General features: G+C 37.3%; 3 protein-coding genes and 1 long non-coding RNA gene across 5 annotated transcripts; 3 read left to right on the top strand and 1 right to left on the bottom strand.

The window, feature by feature from the left end:
* Positions 1-1,327: 1,327 nt before the first annotated feature.
* On the top strand, positions 1,328-8,650 carry LOC106940984 (spindlin-1-like). The gene is made up of 5 exons (XM_015023886.1): positions 1,328-1,648; positions 2,186-2,227; positions 3,404-3,651; positions 4,631-4,864; positions 6,853-8,650. Exons 2-5 carry the CDS (start codon positions 2,208-2,210, stop codon positions 7,056-7,058), a joined length of 708 nt encoding a protein of 235 aa, XP_014879372.1. The 5' UTR covers positions 1,328-1,648; positions 2,186-2,207; the 3' UTR covers positions 7,059-8,650.
* Positions 4,875-6,785, top strand: LOC106940987 (uncharacterized). Its single transcript, XR_001423234.1, has 2 exons — positions 4,875-6,137; positions 6,180-6,785. It is a non-coding gene; the product is annotated as an uncharacterized LOC106940987 (long non-coding RNA).
* A 132-nt stretch (positions 8,651-8,782) lies between the features above and the next one.
* On the bottom strand, positions 8,783-11,198 carry micos13 (mitochondrial contact site and cristae organizing system subunit 13). The gene is made up of 4 exons (XM_015023887.1): positions 11,030-11,198; positions 10,472-10,628; positions 9,283-9,340; positions 8,783-9,104 (listed from the first exon to the last, which is right to left on the bottom strand). Exons 1-4 carry the CDS (start codon positions 11,056-11,058, stop codon positions 9,007-9,009), a joined length of 342 nt encoding a protein of 113 aa, XP_014879373.1. The 5' UTR covers positions 11,059-11,198; the 3' UTR covers positions 8,783-9,006.
* A 215-nt stretch (positions 11,199-11,413) lies between these two features.
* Positions 11,414-16,505, top strand: hsd11b1la (hydroxysteroid (11-beta) dehydrogenase 1-like a). 2 transcript variants are annotated; one of them, XM_015023885.1, is made up of 6 exons: positions 11,414-11,580; positions 13,961-14,091; positions 15,085-15,288; positions 15,407-15,500; positions 15,718-15,883; positions 15,969-16,505. In XM_015023885.1, exons 1-6 carry the CDS (start codon positions 11,496-11,498, stop codon positions 16,150-16,152), a joined length of 864 nt encoding a protein of 287 aa, XP_014879371.1. In that variant the 5' UTR covers positions 11,414-11,495; the 3' UTR covers positions 16,153-16,505. The 2 variants fall into 2 exon arrangements, with proteins under 2 accessions (XP_014879371.1, XP_014879370.1); XM_015023884.1 differs by having other exon boundaries at positions 15,718-15,902.
* Positions 16,506-16,519: the final 14 nt, after the last annotated feature.

Raw genomic sequence — 16,519 nt, 5'->3', positions numbered from 1 at the left:
ATACAGCAAACAGCGTAGCTGGTTCAGCTTTAACCTCCCATTTCAGCAGCTCGAATCCTCAGCATTTTACTAAACCTTTTTTACTGCCGTAACCCGTTTCCTGACAGGTAATTTCTGCAAGCGATCCCAGATCGTCGCTCTCCGCTCTTGAGTTGTGTTTAAACCATTAGCCGAACCTCCTCCATCTGTCTCATGTCATAAATCGCCATCAGTTAATTTCATCATACCTGCTCGTTACAGATCTGGTCATTGTAACACTATTGCTGATAAGCCTTTGCTCTGTCCAGTTTAGCTATTAGACAAAATCACCCATTTCAATGCTTAATCTCATTGCCTGTAATTTTATTCTCTATATTTCATATATTCCCTATATTTCATCTGTTGGAGGAGTTGAACCGGTGGTTGCCACTGAAATGACAATATGATTAACCTCTTCCACAAAATTACAGAAGTATAGTTAACCAAAAACTTACCACGTTCCAACTCATCCAACCTATTCGCAGCCTCTCTTAACAATTCAGAAACTGAGCGTCGTTGTGATTCCTCCATAACTTCACTACTGTTGAACTGAGGCCGAAAGCGCCAAGTAGGAAGGCATGCACAATCGATCTGCACATGATGGATCGTTCTCTTTCCTGTTTCCTGTTTATTGACCAATAGTAGAAGAGCTGGACATAGAAGGCAGCCCTCCTCATTAACATAACGATGCAGCAGAAATACAGCAAACGGAAAAACGGCGAGCAGAAAAGGGAGAAGCAAAAAAGGCAAAGCAAAAATATCTATTTTTCTTGATGGAAACTCATGTGTAAGGGGAAATGAAAAAGAAAATATATATTTATGCTTTTATTTCTTATCAAAATATATATTTATGCTTTTATTTCTTATCAAAATATATATTTATGCTTTTAATTCTTATCAAAAATATATATTGATTCTTTTATTTATATATTTATTATTTTATTTATATATGTCGGATATGTATTTATTCTTTTATTTATTATTATGTCTGTTTTGGTCCTCCATATCCTCCAACCAAACTGATAAAACAAAAAAAATTATCAAACCTCTGCTGCCCTCTTCTGGAATTAGCGCTCCATACAATCTAACATGATGTAACTAAAGCAATATATCTGATTGTTGTTCCAGTCAGATCTTTTATTAATATACACCATATTTTTCCTTTAAAGAAGTAGTAAAAGGAAAAAGAATAAAAGGCTGTCGGAAAATATTTCCAAATTATCATTGTTTATGTGAATTATAAGTGAGACAATGTGAATGTGAATGCTAAGTTATCAGTGTAATGTCACAGTTTGGGAAAAAAAAAAAAAAAACTACACAGACTGACATAAACTTTGCTGCATTTACAAATCAAAACATTAGAAACTTACCCAGCAGGTTTCTGTCAGAGTGCTGGTATTTAGAAACATCAATACCCACAATTCCCCGCGCATTTGCTTACGTTTTTCCCTGCCGTCATGGCAACCTTAAGGCTTGCTGGGAACTAGAGTCTCCTCCCCCCACGACCAACCAGCCACAGCTAACTCCTGTTTTTCCATAGGTTTCGCGAGATTTACGCGGGCGGATTGGCGTGTGGCAACATTTATCCGCCATACAAACCGAACAGTACTGACATGAAATCTGCTTAAAGGTAATTAAACTGTGTTCCACACTTAGAATATGGACGTCATAAACATCCATTTGTTGCTACTGCTTGTTAGCTTGTCAGTGAGACCGGTAAGCAGATAGATATGGCTGACTGTACGCCTCTGCTTACCTTCAGCAACATCTGCATTGATAACGAGTAACCAGACAGACGGCGCGGTGTTTAGTTCAGTAGGAATATGAGCTAATGCGAGTGTACTTAAATGTTATATTTTTCAGACTTCCCTCGTGGCATTGATATGTTTGGTATGTGAAATATTCATGTAAATACATTACACCCGCAGGCTTGTCATCCAGTTATACTGGTGTGCGAGCTAACTCATCTTTAGACGTGACCTCCATAGCTATGTCACCCGAATAGATTCTCAGGAAGTGGTTCATTGGTTGATGGAGTTGTCAGTCTTTAGAGCAACACGTCAAGCCCATTTTTTTTAAGGATTATTTAAATTTCCCTCTTCTCTTGTGTCTGACTGTCTATTCTTCCTGGTGACATAACTAAAGTGCCTTTTTTTCTTTCAAATAGTAACCTTTGAATTTCCAGAGGCATGTCCAAGAAAAGGGGCAGGTACGTGAAAGTGAACTATTGGACAAGGTGATGTGTGAAAATGTGTTATTACAATCAAAACTTTTGGAACATTTTTTTTTTTAATCAAGCAAACCTAATTTCACACAAGGAGACTTCAGAAAGGCACAATCTCCCGATTTGCCTGCCAGTCTGTGCTTTAATCTACAAATGCGAATGTGATTGGATCTATGTGGCTAGTGTAAAAGAAAGCATGAAATGTAGGAACACAAATTTCACTTGCACCACTCCATCTTCAAGGGATCCTAGGGAAGTTTTGTTATACATTCTGGAAAGCCATCTGTCCTTTTTTGTTTGTTCATTTTGGCTTTACTGGAATCTACAATTTAATGTCCTTTTGATGTGATGCCAGAGAAGACTTTGGACTCGACCAGCCGTAACACAGAGGAGCACCCACCAAACACACACTCAGATATAATTATTCCTGAATTTACTCAGTGTTTAAAAAAAAAGAAAGAAAAAAAAAGCATCGTTTAGTTTTCCAGTAGTGAAAAACATGGACAAGACAAGATGTAGAAAATAACAGTTCCACCCATGTTCATACAAATAAAAGGTACAAAGTAAAACTTTTAGGGTAGATTAGTGAATCCCTAGTAGTATGTTAAGCAATAGGAATATTAGTTGCTTTTTTTTAAATAATTGTGTGATGTTCTGTTATTTGCTCTAAGTCTATAAATGTATATACCTAATGTGTGCTCTTAATTTCTTTTTTTTTTTTGCACACAATCCTGGCCAATAGAGCTGATTCTGATATATTTTTGTTTCAAATCTTAATATAATGCTAATAACAGCTTATAATATTGTCAAAATATTTTAGTTTGCTTAGAAAAACAACAAATTAGAAAAACATTTTAGGGGAGTATTAATAAACCTCTAATGCTGAAAACGGGTAAAAGGAGATCAAGATGTCCTATAAGCTAAATTATTCAACCGCAAAAACGCTTCATTTTCTTATAATATGCTCTCAGAAAAGGAAAAATTGGCAGCACATGTAAGATGTGATCTCTTGCTCGTGTTCTTGTTTTTACATTCAGTACATGAAGTGAACAACACTCCCTCGCAGTAATGCTAAAATGTACCAGTCTATCAGTTTTGGATCAGAATTATCCCACTTTTGTGTGAGAACTTCTAAGGCTGTCTGTTCATGTCGGATATCAGAAAGCGGAGCAGCGGGGAACTGAGTGACGTGGCGACGCCGGACCCCAACTCCATCCTGGGATTGCGCATTCAGCATAACTGGCGAGAGAAGGGCAACCAAAGCAAATGGAAGGGAACGGTGCTGGACAGACTCGGCGTCAATCCCTCTCTCTTCATGGTGAAGTACGACGGCTTTGACTGCGTCTACGGCATCGAGCTATTCAAGGACGTGAGAGTGTCCAACCTGCAAGTCCTGTCAGAGAATATCGGTGAGTAAATGTCCATGCTAAGGCTGGGTGATACGGCTTAAAAATAAAATCTCAGATGAACCGATTCATCTGAGAACCAATTTCCGATTTTAATATATATATATATATATAATTTTTTTTCTTTTTCCTAAAAAAGAAATTTCAAATGACAGAAACTATTTTCAAAAAAAGTGGCTTTTACTTCAATCAGTGTTAGGGCCAGGCTACAAGAATTTTTTTTTCTTTAATTACGAGAATATAGTCATACTATTGGCAGAATAAAGACAATTTTAGCAGAAGATTGTCCTAAAATCACAAGGAAACGGATGTTTTAATGAGATAAAGCTTTGATAGGGTTATCAAAATCTGACGTGACCGGCTCAGCCCATGTTCTTCTTTCTTCGAAATAGACTCAGCCATTTGCACAATTGTTTCAAAGTCCTGCTACTGATAATATTTTGATGCTCATGTGTTAAAAGATTAAAAACTTACTTATCTGTGAAACCGATAACAGAACAGATAAGTATAACTGAGCAAGATGCTCAACATTTCGTTTTGTTATATTTTGTGTAGGAGTTCTCATAAAATTACTACTTCATTCTTCTAATTTCCGACTTTATTCTGGTAATGTTAACACTTTATTCTTGTGTTACTTTGACTTTATTCTCATAATTGAAAAGAAATAAAACGAAAATCGTAGCCTTGCTCTAATACTCCTGAATTCAGTTCAGGTAGAGCTGACCTGAATTCAAAATAAACAGAATCCTGATAAATAGGATCTGTAAAACATGCTTGTCAAACAAGATGGCGGCCCTGGGCATGCTGACATCACTCTGAACCTAAGGATTGCATTGGTGAAGAATAAAAAAATCCCTATTTTCAAAAAACGTAATATTTAAAAACCAAAAATTCAATGAATCGTCCAGGTACCTCTAATTCACAAGCTACTCTCAGGCATTTTTATTCATTTTGAGCAACATATCCACTTGTGTCTCTGCAGTAAACAACAAAATAAAGATCCCAGCAGGGGCAGAGGAACTTGTGGGCAAAGCAGTGGAGCATTTGTTTGAAAAGGAAGATGGCGAGAAGAATGAGTGGAGAGGCATGGTCCTATCCCGAGCTCCAGTCATGACAAACTGGTATTATATCACTTATGAAAAGGACCCAGTTCTTTATATGTACCAGCTGTGGGATGACTATGCAGATGGGGACCTCAGGATTTTGCCAGAAGCAGGTAATGTTAATTTGTGCTTTAACAAAAGCTGATTTATTCAGAAGGAGTCTTAATGTAGTGTTTCCCTGGAGGCGTTAGAAACAGGAACAAGAGCAACAAGTTCAGCAGATGTTACAGATATTTAAGGTTGTCTCAGTTTTTGTCCACTCAGAATGATTTGCCTCCTTTATTTCCAGTTTGAGGAGTGGAAAACAAACAGAATTAAGGAGTATCTGGTTGATTTCAGGCAATTTTGAGTTTGTATGCTTTAATAACGAGTTGTACCTCGGTCTAACCCTTTACTGCTATAAAGTCGTTTACACCCATCTACTGCATGCTTGATGTCCTGGCCAGGCTGCATGTGAAAGCAGAAATATTTGCAACACTTACTTCAGACATCTGAAAGAGCTTATCCTGCTTCCAAACATGGCACACAAATAATAAAAAAAAATTATAGCATGAGATTATGTCTGAGTACAGCAGGAAGTCCTCCAGGGTATTTACTGCGAGTCATGTTTGTGTGTGCTTCTGCATCATATTCAAGCCGCATGCCACTTCTCTCTTGGAATACGTCTGTCTGTGCAGGTCCAAATTTATTTTAGATGTAGTTTAATAAACCTGGACAGTTTTGTGCTGTTCAGTGTTCAGATGTCATATCCTGCATCACATTATGCCCTCCAAGCTAATGCATCTTTGGAGTTCTTCCAACATGTGAGACCAGCAGTTATTGATTTTATTTGCCTAAAGGCTATCAAACTAATGTAAGCTACAACTCAGAAGTCATGTGGCACTTGGATTGCTGAGCATCTTCCAGCTCTAAATTAGAATAGGAATATGCTAATATGAGGAGTATGTTAACCTCACACTACAGAATTGGCAATTAGGGCTGCAGAGTATTAGAAAAACTTGAAACTCTAGTGTAACTACTGGAACTGGAAACGATATGTTTTGCAAGTTAGCCATTTTTGTTTTCCAACATCACAATGCCCCACAACTCTGTGATCAACAGCATCAAAAAGATTTAGGTCAGGGACAGATATATTACCGGCATGCAGATTGTGAATGCTGCAAATGTTTAGTTAAAACTGAGGGTTATTTCTAAACATTCACTTCAGCAAAGGTTTGAGCTGTCACATGCTCACAAAGCAGGAGAAGGATATAAAAAGTTATCACAGCCTTTCTGAGTGTCCTGAGCTAAAATGAGAAGTATCGACAAGTTTAAAAAGAGCCAAACAGCACAGACTGATCCTGGCAGAGGTAGGAATGGAATGATTTCAAAGAAGCTGAAAAGAAAGTGAGATATGTGCCCAGTGGTAGTCACCAAAAAGACAACCAGCAGAACTCTGGTTGTAGACATAGAAAAAGTCTGCTCAGATTGAAGTGTGCTAATAACAACGACGACTAAAGACTAAGCATGCATTTTCTTTGGTCAGATGAGACAAAACTAAGGGTTATATTTTTTTACCTTAACTTTTATCTCTGAAATATTTAATGAGATGCAACCGTGAAAAGTGCAGCAAAGTTATTTTCCTACAACTATCACCATGTGTTAAACACTGGTCTGCTAACCTGGATATTTAGGGTGGGCTAAAAACCATTTTCTTGGAATCCAGACTCCAGCGAACCTTCCCTTTTTCATTTTCTCCGACAATTACAACTTATAACAAAAAAATGCACCTAAACTCAATCCTTCATCCAAACATTGAGTCAAAATGGATAAAAACCTGAACACCAACAAAGTCAAATTCCAGTGGACTGATTTAAAATGTCTGTCAGGGTGCTGGTATTTAGAAGCTTTTGTATTTATTTATAGAGGTGGGACTTATAAAAAGTCGCATGGCTATGAGACGTTCTTACGCCTTCTGACCTGATCGATATGATAAAATACTACCTTTGGACAGTATGTGGAAAAACTCTCTAAAGATGTCACAATATCGTCAAGGTGAAGTTTGCTGATTTTATCTGTAAGTTTACTGCGCACGTTGTAACGTTTCGCTCTCCTCCTTCAGAAAACAAGCACCTGTTGCCTGCGGACAGAAAGCCGGGAGAAGAGACTGAAAGTCTGGTGGGGAAACAAGTGGAGTATGTTACCGACAAGGGAGTGAAGAGAACAGGCCTGGTCATCTACCAGGTCCCAGCCAAGCCCTCAGTGTACTATATCAAATATGATGATGACTTTCATATTCATGTTTATGATCTGGTCAAAACCCCGTAGACATAGTGAACACTTTCATCTCTGCCCGTTTCCCATCTGCTTTCGTTCGGCTCATGGTTAAATTATTATTGAAGGCCATCTGTGGTGGGTTTGAGGAATAACTGACACACTTTATTCGTTAAGAAGCCAGTGCAATATTCATTTCTATGTATAGCAGAAAAGTAGCACTGCTATGCTTGTTTTTTTTTTTTTCTTTTTTGAAATGGTGACAGTCTTATTCTATAACTTCATCCATGGACAGCCTAAGGTCGTGCTGTCGTTAAGCTGCGCAGGAATTTTGCATTTACATTGTTGCCATCAATCAGTCTACTAAGTGGTTCTGGCTTTGAAAGATGAGCAAGATGTCTTATAGTTGCACTTTTCTCTGAAGTTCTTGTTGAATTTGTTACACAAAGAGTGTCTAAAAATCAAAGCTTTAGTTTGCTGTTTGTACTTGTAGACATCAGTGGGAAACAGCCTTGCAAAGTCACCCTTATCTGTCCCCTATATTGCTCAATGCCAATATCTTCTTGCACCTTTGCACTCTTATCTAGTATTGCAACGTTTATAGTTGTGCTATATTAATCGGCTGCATATTACATTATGTGAGTCTAGCCTGGCTTTTCTTGTTGACGTGGTGGATGGAGATTTTAAAATATGCTTTAAATCCTAATTTTTACAGCACTTTTATGGTTGCAATGGAAATGCTGAAGTAGTATTATTTAAATTTAAATGCACAGTTATACATAAAGTGCCTTCACGCTGGTCACAATTTAGCAATATATTACTTACCGTTTCTCCGGACTGCTAATTGGAGTATGCCATTTCATTACATTTAAAGGACAGACAGTTTGAGGGAAATTATGGATCAGTGTGGAATGTTTAGCTCTTCATTGTAAGATTGCTATTCAAATGTAACTTGCTTTATCATTGCTGTTGTGATTTCAGTGTTGATGTTGTGTGCAGCACTTTACTGTATAAAGTTTACGTGGCTACGTTATATAAGAACATATACTTTCTGCTAAATGTTATAAAGAAATAATACGCATGAAGGAAAGAAGAAAAAAAAATATATATGTTGCAATACATTCAGATGACAGTATTTAAGCTGGAAAATTTGTGTAAAAGCCCCTATAATATACATTTTTAAAATTGTAATAAACAACAAAAAAAAGAAACAATATACAACTATCTAATCTTTGATTTTGGTCTTTAAAATGCCCTGTAGTCTTAAATTACATGCTTGCAGAAGAGGTTTCATCCCAAATTTCTCAAAACCGAGCTCTGTTTATCCTTCAAATAACTTCTCCTTTGGGTCAAAACTTTGGTTGCATCCCCTGAACAGTGCCTGGGAGTTTTTGAAACATTTACATAAGGGTGGGAGTGACCGTGTATGCTAGAATCAGTTCTGTTGTTGCATTTAGTTCAAAACGTAACACTATGCATCACTGTTAGCCGTGCTTTAGAGTGTTTTTTTTTTTTGTTTTGTTTTTTTGTGCAAACTTAAATCATAGATAAGTCTGCTTTAAGTTTTCTCTGGTTCTGAATTTTTGTGGCAGAAACTAAATGACAGTTTGTGTCATCATTCTGTTGTAATAAAGTTTAGCACATCCGTTTTGTTTTTTATTATAAGCTGCCTACTGCAAAAAAAAGATTTGGCGTTATTGCCATCAAATAGTGAAGTTGGATGCATACATCAGACACGCTTTCATACATTATTTGTAATTAACGTTGGTGACAATTTAACTTGCATAAACACATTTTTAATTTAAATACACTTTGCTTCCCTGCTTTATTTACAACTTCCACAAGATACCATTTTACATTAAATCCAGCACATTCCTCACACAGAAGTTTCCTTTCATGTCTTCTAGTCTGGAGGGAGGGGGGTGAAATTTTTGGAGTACTGTCATTTCTCAAGTGCAAAAGTCAAACATTAATAATGTGAGGTCACCCAGGGAGGTTCTGTTCACTTGGTAAGGTCTTTTACGTACTGCAGTCCCTGATTTGTATATTCAGTTGCTCTTGTTGGGGCCTCTGAAAGGCTCGAAATTGTCCACCGCACTCCTGTAAATAGAAGGGAAGTAAGTACACAAGGTATTAAACAATCAAACTGACTCATCTCAACCTCAGCTGTTAATCACTGATAATCACTGAATGCTCTATGAAAAGCAAACTACATCAATAATTCAGGCTCACTCAGAAGCCCAAACTCGTAATCACTGGCATTCTATTCAGTTCTTACCAGCGTTCCATGAATTAACCGGGGAGAATTCAATCTTAGGCATGGTGGGAAGCTGAGCCTAAGGGCAGAGGAAAAGGTCAAGGATGTTAGATTATAAATTTCATGCACAGCTTAACAGTGGCTGTAAGTATATCTATTAATCTATCCCAATTATGAAAAGTCAAAAAAAAAAAAAAAACATTTGTGTGACTTTCACAAATGAACCAAGACAGGAGGTGGTTTTTGTTTTTGGCTGTATGGTGGAGAACAGAGCAGGGCAGAGGCAGTTCAGCGCAGCTGGTAGCCTCAACACTTTATCCGGCCTTACAAAAAAGAGAAAATTAATTGTCTGGAAGCTCATGACATGGAAACTTGAAGTGTCACCCTCCATTGTTATCAAACTAATGCTGTTTTGAAAGTACCTTGAGCAAGCTTTGAGTTGCAAGTCTCAAACGTGGCATCTACAGGCTAGCTACTTGAGCAGATAGCCTGACCAATGAACTTGTGATAATCCATAAAGAGCAGAACAACAATAAGATAATCTCTGCAAATATATTTAGTTAAACTGTTATTAAATTTACTGAGGGGTTTATTTTCTCGTCCTTTCTCGAAATATGTAACTTTTAAACAAATAAATAATTTCAGAACATTTACTTCTGTAAAACAATAATGTTTACATGACTTAAGGCCACCCTTTGCCACTAAAATAGTTTACTTTTTTTTTGTTTTTAGCTGAAAGAAACTGACTGTTAAAACATTTTTATAAATGCCTAAAATAGTCAAATGATTTTGAATACAGCTGCTATCGTCATGTCTTTGGTCTCCTTTTCTCTCTGTGAATCGCAATCAAAATAGTAAACAAATATTGTATCACATAACACAAATTGGATCACATCAATAACCTTGAGCTTGCGATGTGTCATTTCAAAACTGTTACCTAAATTAGGATGGTGGGTGGCCTTCGTGTGAGTATAAGACTTCTCTTTGGCTAGAAGCAACAACTTGTGGAAGGTAAGCTCTGTTACTCAATCCTCCATACAGCCAGAGACAACTTTAGTCACTGTTTTCACAAAAATGACTTTAAGCCATTCAAATTTAAGAGGACTTTAAACCTTCACTTTGTAAAACTTTTGCTTTGCAAAGTTTCTACTACATAAAATCAGTCTACATGCCAAGTTATTGGCCAAATAAGCAATTTACACATCCGTACCTCCAGACCAAAATACTTCATCCATTCTTCTAAGGCGGGTGGCACAACTGCTTTGGCCTTCTCCAGGGCCATTGACCCCTGTTCACTGCTTCCCAGCAGACCAGAGTCATAGGCGACGTACACTGCTCCCCCTGCAATGGTCACCTTGGAGACAAGTCTGTAAGTGAAGGAATGAGGTTAGCCATACCGTGAGCAAAAAAACAAACAAAAAAACATGCAGCCTTTTAATAATGAATGATTCCACACAAAAACAACAACCAAAACAAAAAGACGACATAATGCCTCTATTACAGTACACTCCATAAAGGTTATTTCTATGATAGTAACTCAAAGCAGTTATTTATCAGCTTTGTGTAGTTTGGGAATTCCATCAAACGTACCAGTATATACAAGTAAAACTTTTAACCGTAAAATGCCGAGTAATTTTAAATAGTGAAACGTAGCACTACTACTGACTACTACTGTTAGCTTAAGCGAGCTAACGGGCTAATCGGGTACTTAGCATGTCAACGACCAAGCTTTGAATGAAAAACCTTGAGTTGAAAGAAAAATACCAACTTTACTAAAGGCCAGATCCTTGGGGCCATCGTCCAGAGTTTTATGTTTTTCCTTTATGTGTTGCTTTTCAGAAAACAATCCTAGAAGAACACTAGCTAGCCAGGAGCAGTGAAGGACAAGCGGTGTCTGCACTGTGTGCTCAAGTGTTTTGTCAATAAAGTTGCTATTTATTTCAGAGCGGCAGATTCGTTCGTCGTGTATCTACTTTATGTTGTATTATTATGGTTTGTTTAAATAAATAAATCAAGATTTAAAAGGCAAAACTTTATCAATTCCTGTGAAAATATATTTGAATTTAGTTAAAAATGCTTTGATTACTTTAGTCAGATATGGAGGGGCGGGTTTGAGTTGTAAAAAAAAATGCATAACATGCACCTCCTATTTGCTGGTATTGTGACGTTTCGCTATACTTATATAAACCGTAAAAAAGAAGTTGCTTGAAACTTTTGCAAACCAAGTGGGCTAAATGGCAACATTCGTCAAAATTTTGATTGGGAGTATTTTGGCTGCTTATTTAGCTATGAAATGGACTGCACCTAGTTTTCATCCGGGTACGTTAAGCTAAAATGAATCTAAACTTTTCTTTTTTGTGTACAATGTTAAAGCTCGATTTTGTTTAATGAACTGCAGGGAATTAGGTGTATCATGTTGATGATGATGATCATTTATGATGACAGCAATGATGATAGGTGTTTGACCTGCAACGGCGGGATGGTGGCTCAGTACAAACTCATAGTACATAAAAATGTCCCAGGGACATTTTCTGTACATTGAGTCCTAAAGCCTTACAGTGAATATATAAAGACTGTGTTATTCTGACTCTTATGTTTAAATATTGGACCCTACAGAAGACTTATGTTTTTAGAAAGAATCCCAGTTTTTATTTATCTTGTTTCTATGTACAGTGTAGTTGTTCAATGGAAATAATCTCATTGGAAACAGAACTTGCTTGAATACGTTAGTTTTTATAGTGTGCAATTATTATTATTATTACTTTCATTATTTTAAATTCGCCAGCAAATATCTTAGCTACACTTCTTTCAAAGTGTTTTCATGTAAATTGGACCTGACTTTATTTTGCGTGTCTAACTACTGTAAACTGTTGACTGAATTAGTTTTGAGTTCCCACTGAACAGTAGGATAGTTCATTCTCCTTTCAAACATGAGGGGGCGCCCTTTTTTAAAATATTTTTTATAAAGCTGTCATGGTGCATGTCCCTCCCACACGCCAAAGGGAGTCTCTGCTGAAGAAGTGGTTTCAGAGCATGCAAAAGTAACATATGCCCTTATAAATCCACAGTGTAATGCAAGAAATTATATTCTAACAAAACAGATATTTTTTATTATTATTATTCTTTGGTTAAGTACTTATGTTTAATGTAAAGCCAATTTACATTAAACATAATGTATTCAATATCCAGTCAATGGAGAATGGTGTTCTGTAACTTTAAAACGTGCATCTGCTTCAGTAAACCTGAATCAAAGAATTTTGTCTTTATCCTGATTCTTTATTTCTTTGATTCAGGCTCAGCAGACCAGTGACACATTCAAAAGCTGTAGGACACTACCCCTAAATACTGACATTTGAGATTCTTGTTGTAAAACATCATAAACATTCTATCTGAACCTTTAAAGATCACTAAGACAATCCAGTTGCAAGAACTGTAGTATCGCAAGGTTTGTGCAATCATTCAAAATTGCGAAAAAAAAAAAAAACTATTATCAATGGTTTCTATTGCAGTCCACTAATAAAATACAAGTCCAAGTGCCCTTATCTATGGCTATTTCTCATTGTTGCACAATTCAGACCAGATTGCTGAAAAACAGCAACACCCCTAGCAGTCCCTTACTTACAAAAAAATAATTTGTTGCTGTTTGTGAGTATTTCTGCTCGCAAAACACACAGTCATGCGGTAGAAAGAGGTGAAGCAACACCACTGAACCATTAAATAAGTCTGTTTTAAAGCTCTATTTTGCAAGCTACACATGGCATGTCTGTAAAGCGGCCTGCTCCAGGCCAACTACCTAAGTAGTGACTAATAATCCAGCATTAACGTGTTACATTTTTTGCCATTCTATGAAAAGTAGAATGGCAAAAACGTGCTACATTCCTCACAGTAGGATTTCATTCTTACGCCTCATGATCTAAAAATCTAAACATCAACACACCTATTTAAAAACAGAGTAAATATAAGAAATAATATCACTCACAGAATGCTTTTATTGTCGGGTCAGATGCTTTCTGTATGATGTTAAGCATCAGTCACATGACGTGTACCTCTTTCAAATATCAACATTTGTTCCACTTAACTACTTGAATATAAACTATGCAAACACAATCATTCAACTTTTTCGACGATCAGATGCTGGAAATAATCGGTGTAAAAATAAAGATTATGAGTTTTTAATGATTGCTGTGGCATAACTGGGAGCGGAATCACGAACAGAGCAAATGACTGCAGATAATCTGCTTTCCTCAAGTGACTAAACAGCTTTAGAACTGAGAGAATGCAGACATTCATTCAGCCCACAAGGGCAAACTGTGCAGTAAATTTAACACTAATATTCACTTGATTTGGCTCGAGTTAACTGCACAGTGTTGCTATCTTTAGGTGTATCGTGTATTTCTTTAAGCAACTAAAATGTCCCAGGGACATTTCCTGCACACTGCACTGAGTCCTTTGAGCGAGACTGATGTCATTTTGCGTGAAACATTCTGTGAGGTGGCTTTGATTGGGTTTATGTTTTACAGCGAGTGCCATAAAAGACAAGAATCATTATTCCAAAGGGAAATCCTGTTGCAGAGTGAAATACCTGTGTGTGTATCTGTGTTGGGACATATCCGTTTGTACACAATAAAAACTGTGGCCTTACTGTTGGCATCTTTTCAGTATTAAATATGTGTTATTGAATGTGTGGACTTTGTCTTAGAATCTCTCAAAGGTGCCAGGGTGTTGGTCACCGGGGCCAGTTCAGGCATTGGTGAACAAATGGCGTATCACTACGCCCGCTTTGGAGCTCAGATTGTCATCACAGCAAGGAGGGAGAAAGTTTTACAGCAGGTCAGTTTTGCTTAATCTTTTCATTCTGCCTTTTGGAACTGTGTCAGTGGAGTAAAACATGTTTTACTTTATAACCTCAACTGGGACACTGAGGTTACAATCTAAACTACAGATCTAATCAGCAAGTAAGTCATTTCCTACATGGCATGCTTATTCAGCACAAGTCTTTCTCTCCCTCTGCTTAGACCTTATTCCTTTTGCATCATTCCAATTTCATCTCATTCTAGTCAATTTCACTCTGTATCATCACATTCCTAATCTATTTCCTTTGCTACTATCGTTGTTATTCCTTCATTCACCTCACTTCTCTACCTAATTACCTTCATTCAGCTTATTTTATTTCCACTGATTTTTATTCCTTCTTCCATACCCCTTCATCATTCCTCCAAACCTTCCTCATTTCTCATTACTGCTCTTTCTAATTCTACTTAGTCTCCCTCATCCTCCTCATTTGTGTCACAATACATCTCCTAAAGCTTCCTGTTGATTATTCCTAACTTTTTCATTCATCATCGCCACACATTCTCCATCACCTTCCTCATGTTCTCCAATTTTTATCCCGTATGCCTTCTTAGGATTTCTGTTGCATTATTTGCTTGGCTTTCTAATCCCTATCATTCATTGTCATTTTCTTTATCCCCATATTTTTATCTCCTATTATCTCTTGTTCCATCCATCCATCCATCCATCCATCCATCCATCCATCCATCCATCCATCCATCCATCCATCCATCATCTTCCTCTTCTGCTTCCGCTTCATTACTACCACTTTTAATTAGACTAATCCTTCCTAAATGTTCTAATCTCTACCCCTTCTTCATCTACTTCCTCCCAATCAACTTTCTCACCTGTCATCGATATTCCTTCACAGTTATTTTAGCTCAGTATCATTCAGCTTGTCCAAAAGGCACCAAATCACACCTAACATCGTCTCAACTGCACCAGGACTTCTGTTAAACTGTTTTGTAAAACGTTGCTCCTTGCGGTTCACAGGTAGCTGAGAAGTGTCTGAGTCTGGGGGCTCAGAAAGCCCTTTATATACCAGCAGACATGGCCAATGAGTCTGACCCTGACAGGGTGGTCGATTTTGCTCTGGAGAAACTGGGAGGCTTGGACTACCTGGTTCTCAACCACATTGGTCCGACTACCTTTGGCATGTGGGAGGGAGATGTGGAACATACCAGGTGGTTAATGAAGGTAATGGATCATTTTGACAGTTTCTCAGCACATAAAATCAAGGGAATGCCTTGATGTTTCTTTTGATGTGTGTGTGTGTGTGTGTGTGTGTGTGTGTGTGTGTGTGTGTGTTTTAAAGGTCAATTTCTTAAGCTACATTCAAATGGCCTGGAGAGCTTTGCCCTCTCTTGAGCAAAGCAAAGGATCTTTGGTGGTTGTTTCATCACTTTTAGGTAAATTTGACTCATTTCCCTTTACATGAATTTGCTATGACACATAAGTGATAAATGTACAGTTACAAAAGCATTAAATAATTCTCAAAAGGCACATTTTTATGCTTACGCATTCATATTTTTTTCAAGCTCAAGCTGAACATATAAAGCTATTTTCTTGACTCAAGTGTTTGAGAAAACTCTGCGATTTACTGGGACGTTTGTCGTTGTTTTAAAGGTAAAATGCCGAACCCCTTCACGCTGCCATACAGCTCAACAAAATTTGCCCTAAATGGATTCTTCGGGTCCCTTTATCATGAGCTGGCCATGAAGAAAAGCAATGTGTCAATCTCAATATGCACCCTGGGGCTTATTGATACTGATTCAGCCATGGACAAAGTCAGGTTTGTCAAATATGCAAAAGTAAGTATACACAAAGGATTTTGAAAAAAGAAAATCAGTTGCGAATGAGTTATTTTCTCTTTTTAGGGGCGTTACAAATATACCAGCCTACCCCGCCACAGAGGCCGCATTAAATATCATCATCACTGGAGCAACAAGACAACTGGACCTTTACTATCCGTGGTTCACACAAGTCATAACTCTAATAAAAGACTGGTCTCCTTCAATAACAAACTACTTCATCCAGAACTCCTACAACTACATTCCATGAACAATATTTGTTTGCAGCATTAATGCTTTTATGGACGTACATATGTGTTTAATTTTGTGCTACAATATCGGCACATTATATGATTAATCAGACAGCTACCCTTATTTGCTTTCAGTTTGCACATTGTGTTGTTTTTAATCATATAAATAAATAAAAAAATCACATTTTTGCAAAACAGACATCTCAAGCAAACTCAAAATTTTGGTTCTGTTTGAAACTTTACACGAGGAGTATAACATCTGCTCAGTGCAGTTGCTCAATTTGAACCCAAAATGATGATGGGAGTAGAAAAAATAAAATAAATTGATCCATTCACTGTTAAGGTGAAAAGCAACCTGAACCATAAGTTCAGAGAGACAAGACTTTA

Source organism: Poecilia latipinna, unplaced genomic scaffold (assembly GCF_001443285.1).
Source record: "Poecilia latipinna isolate Pla-1442-1.1 unplaced genomic scaffold, P_latipinna-1.0 Scaffold3440, whole genome shotgun sequence".
NCBI lineage: Eukaryota > Metazoa > Chordata > Actinopteri > Cyprinodontiformes > Poeciliidae > Poecilia > Poecilia latipinna.
Note: the sequence above shows the minus strand (reverse complement) of the source record. Positions and strands in the feature narration are given on the sequence as shown.